The 16,692-nt window shown below is 42.5% G+C and overlaps 2 protein-coding genes across 2 annotated transcripts in view; both read right to left on the reverse strand.

The window, feature by feature from the left end:
- DHX35 (DEAH-box helicase 35) overlaps nucleotides 1–1,971 on the reverse strand; it is a 78,046-nt gene extending 76,075 nt beyond the window's left edge. The window contains exon 1 of the mRNA XM_017511962.2: nucleotides 1,836–1,971. Within this exon, the coding sequence (XP_017367451.1) occupies nucleotides 1,836–1,875 (40 nt within the window). The 5' untranslated portion in view covers nucleotides 1,876–1,971. The remainder of the gene's footprint in view (nucleotides 1–1,835) is intronic.
- Nucleotides 1,972–7,995: 6,024 nt separating this feature from the next.
- The window catches only part of FAM83D (family with sequence similarity 83 member D), a 24,937-nt gene continuing 16,240 nt past the window's right edge, over nucleotides 7,996–16,692 (reverse strand). Inside the window, exons 3-4 of the mRNA XM_017511971.2 lie at nucleotides 14,265–14,389; nucleotides 7,996–11,087 (exon numbers count right to left, since the gene is read on the reverse strand). Of these exons, the coding sequence (XP_017367460.1) occupies nucleotides 10,106–11,087; nucleotides 14,265–14,389 (1,107 nt within the window). The 3' untranslated portion in view covers nucleotides 7,996–10,105. The remainder of the gene's footprint in view (nucleotides 11,088–14,264; nucleotides 14,390–16,692) is intronic.

Raw genomic sequence — 16,692 nt, forward strand, 5'->3', positions numbered from 1 at the left:
AACAGAAAACTCAGGAGAAAAATTAGTTTAAATTTTATGATCAGCTTCCATAACTTTTCATGCTGATTTGCTGCTGTAACCCTAGGACAGAATCAGGATTAACAGGTAAATGACACAAGGTTCAAATTTCAACTCGAGGTAAGGAAGATACTTCTAAAAGGTAGCGCTGTTCAGCACTGGAGTATGCTGCCTCGTGAATGAATACAAATCCTCCCTAGAGCAAGCCCATGCTATACAGCCTCCTGCTGGGGCACTACAGTGATGACAGCCCATAACTATCATCTCCTAGGTCTTATGAACTCAGAATCTGTGATGCTATGTGAAGGCACAGGAGCTTTGTGACAAGAATATTCAGCCCAGTGACTTATGTTCACACTTTTTAGGGTTCAATGTAAAATCTCTTCCAGAGGACATCTAACTTTACATTCAACTAAGAGAGAGGGGGGCAACTTGAGAGCAGAACCCTGAGCATCTATATTTATCTCCTGAACACAGGGTTAGGTTTTCAATAAATGTACCCTTGATGGATGAACTAAATAATGAAATAGAACTCTTAAAGTAATTCCATATTCTTTAACCAAAATAGTTCCCTGGTCTGATTTCAAACAATTCATTCAGGTCTTTATTATACCTAACACTTTCACCTGTTACTAAAAGCGTGAATAAATTAAAAGTATTCTTTACTTATACGTTCCTAGTTTTGGATGCAAATAAAACTCAGGATGGCTAACTGGCTGATGACTTGAAATGCTGAATCCTAAAACTGTCAAGTGACAAACTACAAATTTTTAAAAAGCATTAAACACATTTTTGCTTGGGTTTCTCTCTCACATCACTTATATGCATGGTCAGAATTTCAGGGAACCACTGAAAAACTAAAAGCTTTGCTTATATTACATTCTTTGTGTCATTTCATTTTTGCTGCAATATACTTTGCACATCCAGATGGGCAGGGGTGCAGGTGATGGAAAAAAAAATCAAGCTGGTAGCTGTAATTTAAAAACTTTTGTTTTTTACAAGAAACAGATGGCAGAGAGGAAGTAATGCATCTAGTATGGTGTGGCATATATACATTCAATAAAAACCTGATTGATGAGTAAATATTGAGACAAATGAAAGGATTTTGTGATTGTGATTCGTGTTAGTCTGCAAGAGAGGAAGTGGGTCGCGACCAATACGAAGGAGTGTTCCCTTTTCTGGTAGACATTCGTTGTAGACACAATTACCCTAAAAGAAAATAACACACTTTCCGTTTTTTTGAGCATTTATTCTAAGTCTGACAACGAGTCGTGCTTGTCATTTAAGCCTACAGGATAGAAGTTGTTGTTCTGCCCATTTTACAGGTAAAGAGGTCATGGCTCAGAGGCGTTAAGTGACTCGCCCAAGGTCACCCTACTACTACAAGGCAGAGATGAAAATCGAACCCCAACAGTATGACTCCATAACTTGGGCTTGCAAGCCCTGAGCAGCGAGCAGTATTGTCTGTCGGGCCCCAACCCAATCCCAGGGCGGTAACGAGACACGAGGGGGAGCCTTAGGATTCCCCATTTCGCGGGGTGGACAAGACAAGCATCAGTAACGAGGAAGGCGAGGCCCGAGGAGGCTGGAAGACTTTAACAAGGTCACACAGATTTTCTGACCAAACTAGGGGAGCACCCTCCGAATCCCTGGTACCACTGGGGCGCCTGAGCCACAGAGTACACCCGCCGAGGCGGCAGCGCCCAGCTTGCCAAGGTCAGGCCTGCGAGCAGTCTGCAGGCCCCAGGGCGCCGGCCGCGGCGCCAAGACCGAAGTCAGGCCGCCGCATCTGACCAGCGTTCCACCAAAGGCCTTACCGGGTCGCCAGAACTTCACCGGTCCCACGGGCGCAGCCATGCTGGGGTAAAAGGTCACGAGGCAGGCTCCACCCCCCCGCCGTGCACGAGGCCCCCAGGGTCCGGGGGGCGTGGCCCCCGAAGAGCCGCAGCCCTGGCGGGACCGGCCGTGTGACGGCCACGCCCCCATGGCCACCGCCCCGTCTAAGCCACGTGATCCACTGCCAGGCCCCAGCGAGCGCTCCGGCCCCGCCCCCGAGCCCACGTGATCCTGCTCAGCCATTTTGGAGAAAAGGGCGCGCTCCGCCGCCTCACTTTTTAGCATGGAGGGTCGGTGCTCCAGGAGACTTTCTAGGAGCGTGGCGTGTCCTGGACGGCGGCCGCACACTTAGGAAGGACCGGCTTTGGGAGAGGACCGCTGGCCCGAGAGTGGAAGTTTGCACGCAGTGGAAGTTGAAGCAGTGCTTTCTGGATTAAATACGAAATATGATTATATTACAAACTAGCCCAACTTGGCGACTTCTCTTTTAGTTTCATTTTCAGATTGAAGGATAACAATAGGAACTACCTCGTGGGTTGGATTTGTCAGTAAATATTGGGCGCCTGCTGTGCGCCCAGGTACTGCGGCACAGTGCCCCCAAATAAAACAATGTGAAATGATATGGAAGTCTTCAGGGACGTTGAAGGCAATGCGGAGAAACGGACTGGGGTGGGGTGGAGAGAATAGGTTGGAAGAAGAGACTAAAAGTGTGTAGATCAATTAAGGTAGTCCACTAACTCAGTGCTTCCTCCAGTTTGATGCCGAGTCAAATGCTTGTTAAAAACACAGATTCAAGGCTTCAATCCAATTCCGAATCTATGGCCTGGGAACCTGCATTTTAAGAAGCTCCTGAACTCTTAGGATTAACAAACCTGGGAAAGTTTACACTAATCCGTCAGAGGAAGGTGAGGTCAAAGAAAAAAAAATTACACTGATCCTAAGGAGCGCTACGGAGGGGTGATGAGCTCAAGAGGAAGAAATAATTTTCTAGGTAGACAACTAATTGGAAGGAAGTGAGAGGCTTCAGAATCTATACATTTTTAAAGCTATGAAGAAAATTCTCTATTCTTTGAAAGAAATTGCATGATTATGCAAGAGCAAGGGCTTTTGTGGACAACCAGTCCAGACTTGGAATCCTAATTTTGCCGTTTTCCAGCTCCTGTCATTTCATTTTGATTGTAAAATGAGGTTTAAAGGGGTATTAAATGAGGTAACATGTAAAATAGGTGACAGTACAAAACAAAGCAGGCATTCAATGTTAGCTCTCATTTCCTCAACTCAGAGCAAATCCACCAGGGGTAAAAGTCTGAGTTTACCTGCATAGATTCATTCAACAAATAATCTCCTTTGATTTATTTTTAAATTATCCTAATCCTTTAAAGGACCAGCTCTAAATTATCTATCCAATTTAAGCATTCCCCTTGTAGCTTAAGAACCTGTATTCTCATTTTTGTGGGAAAACCTCTATAGTTTACCTGTAGTTTACCTGCCACCACTATTACACAGGGAACCTATTGAGGACAAAGACCATGTCACATTCACATTCATAGACCAATAACAAGTGCCTATTGAGTAATGTATAGATAAACATCATGCTTTAGGCTTAGTTTTCATGACATTGATCCTTCCTTATTTTATTTTTGTCTTATTTTTACTAACAACCCAAACATGGAAACCAAGGTTTATACATGAATATAAGGCAAAATGAAATAAATGCCACTTTTAAGATTATTTCATGGCCGGGCACGGTGGCTCACACCTGTAATCCCAGCACTTGTGGAATGCTGAGACAGGCAGATCACATGAAGTAAGAGTTTGAGACCAGCCTGGCCAACAATGGCAAAAGTCTGTCTCTACTAAAAATGCAAAAAAATTAGCCGGGTGTGGTGGCAGGCACCTGTAATCCCTGTTACTTGGGAGGCTGATGAAGAATCACTTGAACCTGGAAGGTGGAGGTTGCAGTGAGCAGAGATCATGCTGCTGCACTCCAGCCTGGGCAACAGAGTGAGATTCCATCTCAAAAAGTATAAAAAATAAATAAAATAAAATAATTTATCTATTTTATCTATTACTCATATAATGAAACCTTACTGTTGATGAAGAGACAGTAGATTGGCCATGTCTGCGTTATTGGATCATAATATTAAAGCTGGAGGAGACTGTAGTTAACACCTAGCCTGTATTTCTTGTCTTGTAGAAAATGGAGGTACATGGAAGTTAAAAGGACTTGGTCAGAACCAATGAGCTAATTTACTAAACTAGAGCTAAAACTAGAACTTGGGCTTTCTAATTCCCAGGCCAGCGTTTGTTCAACTACATGGGCCATTTAAAATCATTAGAGCTACGCTCTCCTAGAAGAAAATTAGTTCATCTCCCTCAGAAAGTTCTAAAAGTCCAACTCTTCCCTAAGGGGTTATTTTGCTTACACAGGCTTCTGTTAGAGAAAACACCTAAGTAATAACCTACATGTTGATGTTGTGGTTTTATTTCCATGTACTAGGAATGGTCTCAACAAATTCTTCGTTGTCCTAATTAACTATTTTCAAAAAGAATGGGCTAAAATAACTGCTCTAAAATTAAAACTGTATTTTTTGAGATGGCATCCAGAATGTAGTTAGTTCATTGCCAACAATTCCATAAAAGTGTAATCATTGTGTTACATAAAGGTGTATTTTGCAATTTCCAAATGATAAGCTTTCCAGACAGATAATGTTCCTCAAAGTCATGCCACAATGTAGAAGTTTTTCTGTGCCTACGATAAAGGGTATTTTTTGCTTTGAAATACTTCCAGACCAAACCTGTTGACCATGTTTAGGAAGGCAAAGAATTTAGAGTTTTGATTTTTGTACCAGTTAAGACTTTTACAGTTATAAATGATAGGAAACCTAACCTAACCTCTCTTAAGCAAAAAATGGCTTAAACTAGAAAGTCCAGCTGGGCACAGTGGCTCACATCTGTAATCCCAGCACTTTGGGAGGCCGAGGTGGGTGGATCACCTAAGGTCAGGAGTTCGAGACCAGCCTGGCCAACATGGTGAAAACCTGTCTCTACTAATAATACAAAAAAATTTAGCCGGGCATGGTGGCGCACACCTGTAATCCCAGCTACTCAGGAGACTGAGGTGGAGGTTGCAGTGAGCTGAGATAGCGCCATCCCACTACAGCCTGGGCAACGAACAAAACTCCAAAAAAATATATATATATATATGTAATTAAAAGATCAAGAGTAGTTCTGACTTGAGACACAGCTGCATCAGGATAAATGTCACATAACCAGGATTCTTTCTGATCATAGTGGTCCACCTTCTACTGACTCAGGTGTAGTGTGTAACGAGGTGGCCCTGCCAGTTTTAGCCACCACATCCTCTTAAGCATTAAACCTCTTTCCAGAATTTGCTAGCAAAAGTATTCCCGACATGTCATGTATCCATTCCTAAATCAATCACTCAGCCAGGGAATATAATGTGCTAATTGACTTAGGCCTAGGTCCCACGTTCCACCTTCAGGGTCAGCTTAGGTCAGCTTCACCAGAATCACATGGACTGAGAGTTGGGAACAGAACAGTTCGTCAGAGAGAAATCTAAGGGTGAGATGGCCAGCAGATGAATGACTGAATGAATGAAGCAAAAATAATAGATGTCCATTATAACCATCCATGTATCCACCTGCTACAACTGATAGATTCTTAAGAAAAACCCTGTAACTGCCCTATGGTTGCCACCATCAAGCTAGACGAGGCAGCCATCCCCAAAACTGAAAAGTGGCTGTCCTTTGCAAAATTGCTCTACTAAATTGCATTATATCAGGATTCTCCCGAGAATCTAAGGTGTGGTCTTCCACAACTTGTTTTAACATACATAAACCTGTCTGGTTTGTTGGCTCGCACACAAATGATCACACAGGTATTCGCATAAGCAAAAGTGCTTACACAGCTTCAAAGATTTGGGTACAGAGTTGTGGAAAGATCCACTGGAAAGAATTTGGCAACCAGAGGAGCCTCTGTCTCTTTGACTTGAGGGACACACAATTCAATGAAGTTGGGTGAATTGGGGACAGCCTTCTTATAGGGTAACTATATACTTTATAGTTCAAACTGGGACACTTTTGAGAATAAAAGGAGGTGTTAACCAGATGGGACCTGGGGATAAGAGGCATAAACTGGAACTCTGCCAGGCAAACTGGGGCATACATCTAGGTGTGTGTGTGAACTTAGCCTAACAATGTTGATCTGAACATATTCAACATTAAAGTATGTATTTCATGCTCACAGAATACACATGAATACGTTCACCTCATTTATTCCCTTACAGAGTTCGGGGTCTGGGTATGCCCCAGAGTATCTGTCATGGTTTATTATCAGAATGTGATTATCAGAATGCCATTTTTATAAAAAGATCCTTGTAAGAAATTGCCACCCCCCCTTTTCCAGAATAATTTTGTTGGAGTTGGGGTGTCACTTTATCACCCAGGCTGGAGTACAATGGTACAATCACAGCTTACTAGTCTCATCCTTCCAGGCTCAAGCCATCCTCCCACTTCAACCCTCCAAATACCTAGGACTACAGGCACATGCCACCATGGGGAATAATTGTTCTGTATCTGGATTTACTTTCATCTTAAGGACATTACGAATGGTATATCTGACCAGATTTCTCTGTCTTCACTATTGGAAAGCTTAAATGTGTGGCCCACATGAAGTAGGTGTGTATGTCATGGTGTGCACTTTAAGCCTCATTCCAGACTCCACGTTGTATCCCTCACCCTTGGGTTTCCTTCATGTAACTTTTCATTTACATGACCTTGTACCCTAGCTTTTCTTGTTAGTCACTTTAAGTCCCATAAATAAATGACATATACTCCCCAGCTCAACTGCCTTCAGAGGTGGGGTGGCCAGCCACCTCTTCAGTTAATTCCTTCAAGTTTTATAGAAGAATGTCAACTCTGCATGGATCAATCTCTAATTCAAACAAACCATCAGAGGAAAAGAAAATTAGACAACTGAATTTAAACATTGAATATTTATTTGATACTGTTTTTATTAAAGTTGCTTGGGTGTGATAGTGATAATGTGGTTACGTTTTCTAACAGTTATCTTTTACATATTTATGCTGGAATATTACAGCAAAGTCCGCAATGGCCAAATCTGACAGTAGATAGAGGAATATAATTTTCTCCCAAGAAGGGGTAACAAATATTTTGAACTACATAGGCTGCTAGTCTCACCACCCCCTCCCCTAGGAGTAGAGTCAGTAATCAGCATTTTAAAGGCAAGCACCTAAGAACCCCAAGACTGATGCAGGTGGTCCTCAGATCTCACTTTGAAAAACTCTTCCCTATAAATGATACTTTCTGGACTCAACTCCAGAAAAAACTTGCTTACTCTGAGACTAAGCCATTTTCTTAGGAATCCATGTATCTCTTGCTCTTCTTTGTCTCACTCTGTTGCCCAGGCTGGAGTGCAGTGGCACATTCTCTGGCTTATAGCAACCTCCGCCTTCTGAGTTCAAGTGATTCTCCTTCTTCAGTCTCCCAAGTAGCTGGGACTATAGGCGCCTGCCACCATGCCTGGCTAATTTTTGTATTTTTAGTAGAGAGGGTTTTACCACGTTGGTCAGGCTGGTCTTGAACTCCTGACCTCATGATCCGCCCATCTCAGCCTCCCAAAGTGCTGGGATTACAGGCGTGAGCCACAGTGCCTGGCCTCTTGCTCTTATTTCTAATTGTTGACTGCACTTTCAGAGACTAATGGTTTTGAGTGCTGCTCCACAAAAAAAAAAACACTCTGTGGTCAGGTAAGTTTGTGGTAGGCCATATACCTGCCCTGCTCTGAGAAATTCCCTGTGATCATTACTTCAGAGCTCTGAGTAGTCCTGCATTAAAGAATCTTGTTTAAATTTATTTGGCCCAGTTTCTCACACTAAACACAGAACCTTTCTTATGTAATCCTATTAACAGTTCCATAGAACACTGAGTTAAAATTCCAATCTAAATTAAAATACATTATCACAGGCTGAGTGCAATAGCTCATGCCTGTAATCCCAGCACTTTGAGAGGCTGAGGCAAGAGGATCACTTGAGCCCAGGAGTTTAAGACCAGCCTAGGCACCATAGTGAGACTCCACCTTTACAAAAAAATAGTGAGCTGTGATCACGCCACTGCACTACAGCCTGAGCAATAGAACAAGACTGTTTCAAAAACAAACAAAAAGAATTATCACAGATAAGACTTTGTACTTACGTTAATGAGGCTGTTGTAGTTTTCCATTCACCAATGCAGGAACTGCCGTTTCTCAAGGTACACTGTCTCCTGCCTCCATACTCCATTTAGAGAAATAGTTGCAAAGCAGAGTACTGTACTTAGAATCTAGAAACCTGTGTTTAAATTCCTGTGCCACCATTTACAAGCCATGTCATATTGAATATGCTACTTAATCAGAGCCTCAGTTTCATCTGAAAATTGGAAGTAACAGCTACCTAACCTACAAAGCTCTCTGCTACATTGCTGTGAAGAGCAAAGATAGCACATATGAAGTGACTAAAGTCTATAAAATGATTTCAAGTAATATGTTTACTCGAAGCTTTGCTCAGAGTTGTTTCTAAGCAGACATGGATCAATACCCTTACATTTGCCTTACAGCCACAGATTACAGCACCAACCCAGCAAATAACCTGGCCATCCTAAGGGAGTCCAGCCACACATGTGAGTGTAGGAGCACTCATGATCCAAGTGCATCAGCATTTTATATGGCAGATACCTTCCCCTATTGTAGATCTTTTTTGTTGTAGCCAACTCAGAAGAGGGAGGAAGCCATCATTTAACTCTCTTCCCTTTTGTCTGTCCATGAGAATGAGACAAAAACAGGATTCCACAGCCATACCAACCCTAATTAGCAGGGTGTAGAAACCAGTTACATTGCCTGCCACTGGACCAGGAAACTGGGATAATTGTCAGTGTCCTCTTTTGCTCCTACTCTAGGATATTAGATTGCTAAGTCACTGTCAGTACACCCATCTGATGAAATGAGGCCCATGGGGCTGCCAGGGTTAATACTGGGGATGGATACAGGAACATACGAAGGCCTCCTCTGGTAGACAAGCAGAGTACCAGAGTACCAAGGACCTATGGAAATAGCTCAGGCTGCTTCTTTGAGGAGAGAAAGGCAGAGCATGTGCAAAGGCCCGTTACTTCTGGCCAATTTCCTCACTCATAAAAGTAACATCAATATTCACGATGCTAAGAAAGGTTAAGTGGATATATTTTCCCTTCTATATTTTGGATCATCTACTTCTTCCTCACCCTGACACTACTTTAAAAATCTTCAGATATAGATATCTATATCTATTAGATGCATTTATTTGTGACATACTCCCAGATTTAAAGAGAGAGTACCAGAGGTGGGGGGGAGTACAAAAAGCACAAGTTTATATTTATTTAATGCTAAGAACACAGATATTCTAAAGAGATAAACAGAAAGTAGGTTTGTTTTTCTAAATAGGATTTTGATCACAAAAACGCTGGTGATTCAAACATTTAAAACAGAAGAGCATACAACCTAAGAAAAATGCAAAACATATTTCATCTCTCACCTGAATTAGAACACCTAAGCATTCTCCTTATGAGGCATTAATACAGTCACGTGTTGCCCAACAATGGAGATACATTCTGTGAAATTTGTTTGGCAATTTTGTCCTTGTGCAAACAGCACAGAGGGTACTTACAGAACCCGAGAGGTATAACTTACTACATGCCTGGACTATATGGTATAGCGTGTTGCTCCGGGGCTACAAACCTGTATATCATGTTATTGCACTGAATACTGTAGGCAACTGTAACATAATGGTATTTGTATCTAAACATAGAAAAGGTATAGTAAAAATATGGCACTATAATCTCATGGGACTGCCATCATGTACATGGTCTGTCATTGACCAAAACATCATTACGTAGTGCATGAATGTACTAAAATTGTGCAAAAAAAAAAGACCTGTATCCATAGTGTTTAAACCATAAAACCAGTAACTGGTATATACATGACAAAAACAAAGCATGTAAAATAATATACAGCCTATAGAATTCAAAGACAGCTTAAGGAGCAAATGCTATGTAGAAAAAAAAAAAGAATTCAAAGACAGCAAGGGTAACAAAGCCAGGTAAAAGAAAGGCAATTAGGGACATGAGATATTTTTCAAAGCAGGAAGCTGATGATGTCCACTGCGAGACTGGAGGAAACCAGGAGTCTGAACACGGAGCAGTTACTGATAGGAAGGATAAAGTGCTACATCTCTAACAGCAAGCATATTAACTCTGCTGAAATTGCCAGAATGAAAGCCAAGGTGGTTTTCCGTCAAGAATGTTCTCCTTGAGAGCACAGCCAGCATGCGGTTGAGCCGGGACCTGATACCAGCAAAGTGGAATTGCCGCTCTTTGTTCAAGTTTCTAAATGAGTCACTCAAGTACAATTCCAGGTGGGGGGTGCCCAGGTACTTGGGATAGACAGAATTGTGGAAGTCAGTGGCTCTGACAGAAGTGGGAGAGCCAGTGGAGCTTGCCACAGAGCCTTGGGAAGACACAGAGGAGGAAGACTTCAAACTGGAAGATCTTGATATAGACATTTTTGAGGCTGGTGACCCTTCTGCAGATTGAGTTCCTTGAGAAAAGAGAATGTTCTCATCCAAGTCAGTCTGAGTGGTGGCTGACGTGGACCTAATCATGGTTTGAGAGCATGCTACCCTGGTGGCGACTGCGGTCTGGGTCCCAGCACAGGCGGTGGCGATGCTGGTTTGTGTTCCCACCTCACTCACACTCAGCCCTGGCAACCCCTCTCCTGGCTCTGTTTGAGTGGCAGCATCAGTGGCCTTTCTGCTCTGGAGCTCATCCCTGTGGCTGTTGGAGTAGTCTTCCTCACTAACAGTGGAGGACTCACAGTCATGGGGCTTGGGCTCTGCCTTGCCCTCTGCAGGCATCTCTGTGTCCAAGTCCGTCTTCCTGGGAGTACTTGAGAGCCTAGCCAGCCGCATCCGCAGCAGGTTGCCCAAGGTGAGCTCCTTGGACTGTGGTTTTCGGTCAGTGAGGTGACCAAATTTGTTGCTGCTCTGGAAGTGAGACAGGAGTTTGGGGCTGATAGGCTTGGATTGTGCATACAGGATTCGGAACTCCAGATCAAAGTGTTCAACCACTTGGCCAGACAGAATTACCAAGTTACTGCTATTTAATTTGCCATCCGTCCATGTAAAGCTTAAGGATTAAAAAGAAACAAACAGCAGCTGGTAAAGATGAGCAATTTTTGTTTACTCATTGTCCACCTGAGCAACATAGCACAGGTATCTTATCACATAGGAGTTACGACTGGTGATATACCTACCATTTGCATGCATTTGACTAATCTTAACAAACATATAAAACACATATATAACATTTATGTATGTTAGCATAAAAGTAAAAAGGCCAACTGTTTAACAAACACACTAAATGCTCAGCCTCAGGTTTTTTTTTTTTTTTGAGACGGGATCTTCTATGTTGCTCAGGCTGGTCTTGAACTCCTAGGCTCAAGCAATCCTCCCACCTCAGCCTTCCAAAGGGCTAGGATGACAGGCATGAGCCACCTCACCTGGTCCTTGCCTCAGAGTTTTTAAAAACTAGAAAGGAGGGCGGTCACAGTGGCTCACGAATATAATCCCAGCACTTTGGGAGGCTGAGGCAGGCAGGTCCCTTAAAGACCAGCTTGGCCAACAAGGTGAAACCCCATCTCTACTAAAAACACACAAAAAATTAGCCAGGCGTGGTGGTGCATGCCTGTAATTCTAGCTACTCGGGAGGCTGAGGTGGGAGGATTGGTTGAACCTGGGAGGCAGAGGTTGCAGTGAGCTGAGATTGCGCCACTGCACACTCCAGCCTGGGTCACAGAGCGAGACCCTGTCTCAAAAAATAAATAAATAAAATAAAAATTAAAACTAGAAAGGGCTTCTAAGTATTTAGGCCAGTACCCCCATTTTAAAGGTAAGGAAACCAGCTAGGGATTATCACAGTGGGAAGCTACTGCTAGGCCCCAATCAGGCCCCAGGCCCTATGAACTGCTAGTGCCCTGCTCCTTGCTACTGTTTGAATGGCAACATTAGTGGCCTTCCTGCCCTCAAGCTCGTCCTTGTGACTGTTGATGTAGTCACCCTCACTAACAGTGGAGGACTCACAGTCATGGGGCAATGCTGCCATTTTCACAAAACACCATGGCTCCAAACATGTTAGAGCTGATTAGTGGCCGTGTGCCCTTGCCTGTCCAGTACCCTTCCCCATCTCCCTCCTCTGCTGGCAGAACTCACACCCACCTGTATGCTGGAAAGCTTTCATTACTGTACTCTCTCCAGCCACAATAGGGGCAGGTATATGGTCCAGACTGGCCAGACTATCCTATTGCCTTGGATGTAGAGATTCATTCAGGGTGGGCATGTAACCCCACCAGAGCCAAGTAATTTTTCAGAGATTTCTTTTTTCTTTGTCATATGGATTCTGACAGAAGGGATTGATAGCAATTTTGAGTGAACAAGTTTCACCCTTTGGGAGACAGCTACTAAAGGCCACGTAAGAAAGCCAAAATCTTTGACTTCAAAAGAAGAGCCTCTCTAAGAACAAAAATCAGCTTGAGAAAATCAGAACCAGGAGATAGCGTTCTGATCAGTGTGTGGCTCCTAGGTCAAGATGAACTGAAACCAACTTTACCTTTCTATGCTTCCTTCCAAGTTCTTCAAGTCAGTACATTTGAGAGTTAGCTTTCTGACACTTGCCATCACCTCACTAATGCTGATATTTGCACCAGAAGTAGGTTTCAAAAAGAGATTATAAAACACAGTCAACTCTGACTCCCGTAACCAAGAATCTGGCTATTGCAAAGTCCCCCTGGAAACTGCTTTCAACACCTGAGAATGAAAATGCTTTTGAAAGCCTTCAATGAGCCCGGGCGTGGTGGCTCACACCTGTAACCCCAGCACTTTGGGAAGCCAAGGCCAGCAGATCACCTGAAGTCAGGAATTTGAGACCTTCCTGGTCAACATGGCAAAACACCATCTCTACTAAAAATAGAAAAATTAGCCAGTCGTGGTGGCATGCCTGTAGTCCTAGCTACTCAGGAGGCTGAGGCACAAGAATCGCTTGAACCTGGGAGGTGGAGGTTACTTTGAGCTAAGATGGTGCCTCTGCACTCCAGCCTGAGCAACAGAGCAAGACTCCGTCTCACACAAACAAAAAAAGAAAACCTTCAATGAGATAATGTAAATAATGCACCTGTCCAACACTATTATAAAATGTCAACAAATGAAAGCTATCATTATCATCAATTTCATTTGGAGAGGGTAGTTTTTATATTTTAGAACAGCCCAAAACTATTTGTAGCTAAGTTTTGTTAATATAGAGAAATCCTACTTACGTTAAAAAAATCAAATTTTTTCCTTTTTTTAAAAAATAAACTTCTTACAAAAGGAAATTCCAAGAAAAAGAGTTCAAATTTCTTTTCCCTCACAGCCTCTTTGGTGAAGAAAGTTCAAATTTTGTTCTGAGAATGAGGATATTGTTTGAAAAGAAAGGTGTCAAGATTTTCTTGATCTTAATGCCGCACCTTCCACAAGCCTTCACATTTCTACCTTTACCCAGGGCTGACATATAATTATCACTCGGGGTTGTGTGTCTCTTCAAAACTGAGGTTTTCTTTTTAAAATTCTACAGACACCCCTCATGCAAACCATTTGACAATTTACTGCAGAGGTGGCAAAACATAAACCATTGGAGCCACATACATAAAAATGGCACAAATTCTAGAGGTTAACGTAAACCACTCATTAACCCCACCCTCTCTTCAACCTCCCTGCTCTCTACCTTAAGATGCCATTGCTAACATGAGACTTTAAAGGTGGGTCAAAAACATAATCAGTATTTTCCAGACTAAAGCACTAAATTACAAGGTTTGAAGCAACGTAGAGGATTTGAGTCTAAAGCTGACAGCTCTGGCTCTGCCTTCAACACTAATGGAGATGCCTGCAACTGCTCCTACCTTCGAGTGAGCAGGGCAAGCTGGGTCCAGATCCCTATGGAACCAGGATTCAGACTGAGTGCTGCTGTTACCCCCCAATTCGTCCACTGCAGACCTGGGCCAAGGCTTGAAATCTAGGACTTGCTGACTGTGTTGTCTCAAGATAAGTTCAACTTCTGTTCTTTAACCTTATGGACTATAGGACAAGGGAAGTGACCCCCACCCAAACTGCCACTGATAGGAGGCTTTGATAACCAGCTCATACACACAGATGCACACGTATCAGAATGCGTGGCCATACAGGCTCTCACTGAGAGGAAAAGGCTTTTACCTTTTACATGACATTCTTCTTCTTCATACAAGATTAATAAGCCTTGTATGAGTTAGAAACTTACCTGTAGGAGCCTGTTGCCACACGGATGCCATCAATCAATGTGAACTTTTCATGAACCTTCCCAATAATTTTAGTTCCTGACCTTGCATAGTAGATATTTCCTGTGATAGTCCGAACTGTCATAAGCTGTTGGCCGAGGAGTGGGAGAAAAATAAATGAACAATTCAGCAGTACTCATCTGGTGAGCTAATGATTAGGACAAAAAGGCTTAGTTTACAATTCCCAGACAAAACTATTGGCAGATGTGTGGCTTAGGGTTACCATTTAGTGACAATACAGGTGGTACACTAGCCAGACAGTTCTCAAGCCTCAAGTGATTTTGCTTCTACATTTGGTCCAACTTCTCATCTGCTCTTTTCTTATATTTACTTTTGAGACCCTCGGTTCATGTGTATGCGTGCTCTAAAAGAACACTCAACCTTTTTGGGATACTAAACAACAGAATCCAAGAAATTATTCTGAAGCAAACTGTGTGGGATCAAACCATCAAAGAAAACACACCAGTAATAAAGAACATTTTAGCAAAGTCTGAAAGAAGCTAAGCTGATCTTTCTCCTACTTGTTTGTTTAATGGCATCACATCAGAGTAACAGCCCATCCTCACTCACTGTCAACACCATAATAGGTATGGAGAATAAGAACATAGGATTGGCCTTCTCCAGTACAGGCCTGCTGAAGCAGAAACACTCCTATCACATGTGGCTTAATGAGCAATGTCACATCTCCTACAAATACACAATTACCAAAAAGGTACACTGCTGGTGGTATGCTGGGGCAATATACTGCACATGTATGCATAATTATTCCTGTAAAACGACACACATAAATATATAAACAATGGCATGCAAAGCATAACAACAATCTGCATTCTCTGGAGCAGACCAGTGGCTCTATATTGTTAGAAACCTTAACACATTTAAATTATATGTTTAAGATTCGTGTTTGACTCATTGATTCCAGAAATATAGAAAGTCCCTACTTTGTGCCAAGCCCTGAGACAACAGAGATGTAAGGCATGCTCCTTACCTTCAAGGACTAGAATAAGAGAGAGAAAACTAATTGAATCATTTAGAAAGTACAGTAACACATAACAGCATCCAGAGAAATGAAAATCTATATCCACACAAATACCCCTACACATGTTCACAGCAACTTTATTTATAATAGACAAAAACTGGAAACTACCCAAATGTCCTTCAGTGGCTGAATGGTATAAGATACCATACAATATTTAGCAATGAAAAGGAACAAACTGATGATAAATGCACAACTTGGATGAATTTCAAAAGCACTGTGATTGGGAGGAAAAAAAAGCCAATCTTGAAAGGTCATATACTGTATAATTCCATTTATATAATAGACTATAAATGACAAAATTATAGAAATAGAGAAAAAATTAGTGGTTGCTAGGGGTTAAAGATGGTGGGAGGAGGCACAGAAAAGGGAGTAATTGGAATATAGAGGAGCGGAAGGAGAGACATCTTTGTGGTGATGGAAAGTTCTGTCTGGGTGTGCATGTGTGAGAAGATGGCACAAAACTGTATCCACACATTGTACCAATGTCAATTTCCATGTTTTGACATTGTACCATAAGTTACATAAGATGTAACATTTGGGGAAACTGGGTGAAGGGTACATGAAACTTCTCTGTACAATCTTTGCAACTTCTATTAATCTATCAATATTCAAAATAAGTTAAAAATAAAACACAAAACAAAACTATGGCAAAACATAATACCACTTCTGTGGTCTTATCAAATGTGTAATCTCAATTTAACCTTGAGAAAACATCAGGCAAATTCTACAGAAAATTGGCTAGCATTTTTTTTTTTTTTTTGAGGTGGAGTCTCACTCTTGCCCAGGCTGGAGGGCAGTGGTGCAATTTCAGTTCACTGCAACCTCCACGCCTCCCAGGTTCAAGCAATTCTCCTGCCTCAACCTCCTGAGTAGCTGGGACTAAGGCAACTGCCACAACGCCTGATTAATTTTTTTGTATTTTTAGTAGAGACAGGGTTTCACCACGTTAGCCAGGCTGGTCTCGAACTCCTGACATCAGGTGATCTGCCCACCTCAGCCTCCAAAGTGCTGGGATTACAGGTGTGAGCTACTGTGCCCAGCAGGCTACTATTCTTTAAAGGTGTCAACATCGGGCTGGCACAGTGGCTCACACCTGTAATCCCAGCATTTTCAGAGGCCGAGGTCAGCAGATCACGAGGTCAGGAGTTTGAGACCAGCCTAACCAATATGGTAAAACCCCGTCTCTACTAAAAACACAAAAATTAGCCAGGCATGATGGCACACGCCTGTAATCCCAGCTATTCTGGAGGCTGAGGCAGGAGAATCGCTTGAGGCCTGAGGTGGAGGTTGCAGTAAGCCGAGATTGTGCTACTACACTCCAGCCTGGGCAACATGGTGAGATCCCATGTCTA

The sequence above is a fragment of the Cebus imitator genome, unplaced genomic scaffold (assembly GCF_001604975.1).
Source record: "Cebus imitator isolate Cc_AM_T3 unplaced genomic scaffold, Cebus_imitator-1.0 Scaffold18, whole genome shotgun sequence".
NCBI classification, from domain to species: Eukaryota; Metazoa; Chordata; class Mammalia; order Primates; family Cebidae; genus Cebus; species Cebus imitator.